This window comes from Mesitornis unicolor, unplaced genomic scaffold (assembly GCF_000695765.1).
Source record: "Mesitornis unicolor isolate BGI_N332 unplaced genomic scaffold, ASM69576v1 scaffold46291, whole genome shotgun sequence".
Taxonomy (NCBI): Eukaryota; Metazoa; Chordata; class Aves; order Mesitornithiformes; family Mesitornithidae; genus Mesitornis; species Mesitornis unicolor.
This window is the reverse complement of record NW_010166766.1, coordinates 1,667-6,410: the sequence shown is the minus strand read 5'-3', so window position 1 is coordinate 6,410 and position 4,744 is coordinate 1,667. Positions and strand designations below refer to the sequence as shown.

General features: G+C 42.7%; 1 protein-coding gene across 1 annotated transcript; it reads left to right on the top strand.

Moving 5' to 3' along the window:
* Positions 1 to 149: 149 nt before the first annotated feature.
* LOC104548908 (chromosome unknown open reading frame, human C15orf57) lies at positions 150 to 2,746 on the top strand (the record flags this gene model as incomplete). Its single annotated transcript, XM_010195059.1, has 2 exons — positions 150 to 306; positions 2,608 to 2,746. Coding segments are annotated over 2 exons (296 nt in total), but the record flags the coding sequence as incomplete, so codon positions are not given.
* Between the last annotated feature and the right edge of the window lie 1,998 nt (positions 2,747 to 4,744).

The window sequence follows — 4,744 nt, the reverse complement described above, 5'->3', positions numbered from 1 at the left end:
CCCTTCCAACTCCTGAGATTCTGTGATATGACTTAGTGTTGAAAAGTTGATTTAACCTTTTTTATATAGAAGTCCCAATGCTTCTTTTCTTCCTTTTCAGAAAAAACATCATAAAAGGTAATAAAGACCCCTTCTTTGCCTCTTTGCAGAGAGAAGGCTGATGAGAATTAAAGGCTTGTCTCAAGAGGTGACCTCCAAGGATATGCTGCGCACCCTCTCCCAGGCTAAGAAGGAATGCTGGGACAGGTTCCTGCAGGAGAAGTTTGAGTCTGAATTTTATGTAGAAGGACACGACTCTGATGAAAGGTATATATATATAAGCCAATTGATGAGAAGGGTTTACCGCTTACCCTGTTGGCAAACAGACTTTATTTCTTAAAAACTAAAATAAGGTTTTGTCAGGACTTAGGGCAGGGCATTATGACAAAAATAACATCTCGTTGTGATTTGGTAAGGCTGTCACAGACTTTCTGAAACAGTTTGAAAATGCCCATTTGCATCGTCTGAGAGGGGAACACACAGAGCATGCACCAACAAAGCATCCCTCAGGCTGGGGCGATCCAGTGCAGCAACAACCAAAACTTCCTCTGTAATTGTGAGCATAAGAAGAAACTTTTTCACTGTGAGGGTGACAGAACACTGAACAGGCTGCCCAGAGAGGTTGTGGAGTCTCCTTCTCTGCAGACATTCAAAACCCGCCTGGACGCCTTCCTGTGTAACCTGGTCTGGTGATCCTGCTCTGGCAGGGGTTGGACTGGATGATCTTTCGAGGCCACTTCCAACTCCTAACACTCTGTGGTTCTGTGATTCTGTGATTTCCCTTGTCACTTTTGGGGTAGGAAAGAAGTGGAGTGGAGGAGGGGACATCTACTGTGTCTCAGATTGCTTTTTTTAAGGTTTATCTTTAACTGTGAACCCCAGTTAAGCGCTGCTTCAGACACAAGTGGGATGTGGAGTTCTTTGCAGGGCTGGTACCAGCCCTGAGTTTAGGTTTCCTGAGTGGCTCTCCCGCCCGTGCATCTCTTAGGATGCTGCTGCTCTCTCACCCATTGCCCTTTTACAGATAATGCATGAATTAAGATGAAAGTCCTTTAGCAATCTCACATTTCCAGTCACATACAACACACTCCATATTTCTCCTTTCTGAGCTGACATTTCTCATGATTGCTTCTAGCTGAAAAGAAGATTATTTTTCTCCCTTGAAGAAAATCTACCTAAGCTAGTTTGGGAGTTTAAGTATGAAAAACAATCCATGTTTATAAGGAGTTTTTAGATTCTTTCTTTGCTCAGTTAACTTTAATGTGATTTACATTTAAAAACGAGCTTTTGTAGATGTTTGTGTTCTTTCTACTCTGTTTTTAATAGCTGGGGATGTTATCTGTGAAAGAATTTCCCTCCCTAGAATTTGACTACGAAGTTAGAGGTCACTCCAAATGGTGCAAAAGTATTTGATTCTCACCCACCAATGCAGTTAAACAAGCCTTAACTTCTAAGCACGCAGATATTTTCACGGACATTAGCAAGTGAAATTCTGCTCTGGTGAAAGAGCAAGAGCAAGGCGATTTTGTTGTGGCAGCATTGAATGACTTGGATCACACTTCTTTAAAATGAGCACACACATGTGCATACATTAAAGAATTATAATATTAAACTTTTAGGGTTATAGCCACCATTGAAACAAAGACAGGAGTGGATCTGTTCTGGTTGGACCAGTTATTGTGAGATGGACTGTTAGACAGTCATTCCGCTAGTATATATTTATAAACACTTATAGAATTCATAGTATGGTTCTCATTCTAGAAGGTATGGATACTGCCTTTTTCTTCTTTAATGTTTTGGTGTTAGTAATGGTCAGACATTTTTTTATGTGCCTCCTGTTTTGGTTTTCACAGAATCACAGAATCGCTCGGTTGGAAAAGCCCTCTGAGATCATCACGTCCAACCGTTCCTGTCTACCCCCTAAACCATATCCTTAAGTACCTCGTCTACCCGCTCTTTAAACACATCCAGGGATGGTGACTCCACCACCTCCCTGGGCAGCCTGTTCCAGCTTCTGACGACCCTCTCAGTAAAGAACTTCCTCCTTAGCTCTGACCTGAACCTCCCTTGGCACAGCTTGCTGCCGTTTCCCCTTGTTCTATACCCCATCACCTGAGAGAAGAGACCAGCACCCACTTCCCCTCCCTTCTTCCTCTGTGTTTCCTAATCTTCATCACATTTAGGCAGTTGTGGGGTATGTTTTGTTTTGACACTGGTTTTATGCCAGCCCAGGAAGCTGGAAATGGAATTGTGGTCTTTGGCTACAGTCAGGCCAGTACTTCAAGAATGCAAAGGTTGCTGTAGCAGCTAAGGATTCTTTTAAATTGAGAAAAATCTGAGCATAAGACTTTTCTAACTGTAGTTGAAAAAGCCCAACTACGGCAGAATGTCTTCGCAGAATGAAGGATTCTGCTTGCTCCTCTGGCACACGGATTGGTCTCATGACAGACTTTATCTGTGGCAGTTGAAAAATATATAAGGAAGATTTTTTTTCCTACACTTTTTTTCTATACATTTCTCTGAGGTTTTGTTGCTCTTCTTTCACTTTGTATCTTTGCTTTCCCTCAGCACGCTAGAACATCTAAAGCGATGGCTGCAACCTGATAAAGTGGCGATCAGTACCGAGGAGGTACAGTACCTCATCCCTCCAGAGCCTCAGCCAGAGAAGCAGGAGGCTGAGGAAGAGCCTCCAGCCACAGAGCAGTGAGACACGCACCAGCCATGCTGCAGAGCTGCCTCTTGTCTGAACCCTGAAGAAGTTGTGTCCAGCAATAGTAATAACGAGGAGGAGGAGGGGGTGGCAAAATTACCAGTTACCAGTCATTAAAAAAACCTCAACAAACCCCAGCACAAAACCACCATCTCTGGCCCTCCAGAGACAGTGACTGATGTTTGTTATGGACAGGAGTGGAACACCTGTGACACAACGTGTGCTGAACTGAAATCTGACTTGGATCTTCTCCCAGCCTGTGACAACCTCATTGTTCCAGTCTGAATGTGAATGGTTTGTAATTCATCAGGAGCCATATTAAACAACCAAACAAAAAGCAGTTGTTCAGAAGCATCAGAAAACACAGTAAAACATCAGAAAACAGATAAAACCACTGCATCAGGTTTTTTCCCTGTCTTGTACCTTTTTTATTACTCAGGCATTTATTTTTCTTTGGTGCAAAGTCCACTGTGATGTTTTCTGTAGGTCTTTGCTATTTAAGTCTGCGTTGGCCCTGAGCTGTGCCTGGAGGAGGACAGATCTTCTCACCTATATGAATTTGGATTCCTAAAGGAATCTACCATTGCAATCGTTACATCGATGGCATCATTGACACTGTAACTATTTCACATTCCTCTCTATGTAATGTACCCCCCTACAATATCCCAAACTCTATTATAGAATAGACTGGACAAGGCAGTATTCTTTTCCTCTTGCTGGTCATTTTGTACTTGTTCTTTATCTCCTTCAGCCTCTCCAAAAGAAGATCAGATGAGATTCTGTACTGGGAAACGAAAAGCGATAACCAGGGAGGATTTAAATGTTGTAGTATTCAGTTGGTTTTCATCCTGTTTAACTCTGCAGAGGGTTATTTCCCATCTGTAATCATGTACTTGTGTAAGACTGATGCTGCTTTAACCTGCACTTTCTGTCTTGACGTTGACGCTGAAGGTCGGTAGAGGGAAGCAGCGTACGTCTTCTGTCAGACAAAGCTAATTAAGGCAGAAATTGTCGGAGTAGTTCTAGTACTTTATGCACTGTGGGTTCGTACCATGTTCATTATGTACCTGTACCAAAATACATTTTTTGAAGTACCTTCTTCACTCACCTTTCTTGTTTCCTGTCTCTGTACAAGTATAAATGGTGCTATTATCCCCTTCACTGACAGCTCTCACTCTGTTGGTGCTGCTTCCCCGGTGTCGTGACTCAGCGTTTGTTTCCACGACCAGCTTCATCAGTAAAACCACTGCCCCGGGCTCACCAGCCGCAAAAGTCACGCTCATAATTCCCCATTAGAGCAAACACTTCTAAGACTTGAGAAATACGGTGAATCACCTGTATGTTGCCAGTCTTGTGTCTTGTTGGAGGGTAGGTTTTTTAATCTTTTAAACATCCCTTTTAATTTATCTTTAAAAATACGGTGCTGTAAATCTCTCACCTGTGATGTTGGGCTGTAACAGAGGTGCTTCTGAGGATTTACCAGAAATGGTACGTGCAAAGAGAGAAAGATGCAATTTCTGTCTCAAGGCTATGTCGTAGTCAGTACATTTCCTTCCTGTGATTAGCAGCAACTGTGAATATGCTTCATATTATTTTGACTATTCCCATTAAAGCTATCTGAGAAAGAAATGTATTCCAAAGAACTGAAACACTTGGTGTTCCAGGTCTACCATAACCTAGCATTACCTCCAGAGGAGGGACCTTAGAGAAAACAGCACTCACCATTTCATTTTTAAAAAAAAGCTCAGCAGCACAAGGAAAGGGTCTGGGGAAGAATTGTCCAAATACAGAATTAGCGGAGGTCTTTGAATTTGCATCGATACTCTGGCAAGACTTACACAGGTCCTTTTGTACAAATGACTGCAGAGTGAACAGGTCACCTGTCTTGATTTGGGCAAAATACCAGCTACTCCGAGTAGCTGCTTGTGGGGGAGGATCTGTTTAGACACAGCAGGGAAGACGAGCTATTCTGGCCCTTTGCACTTGTAGAGCACA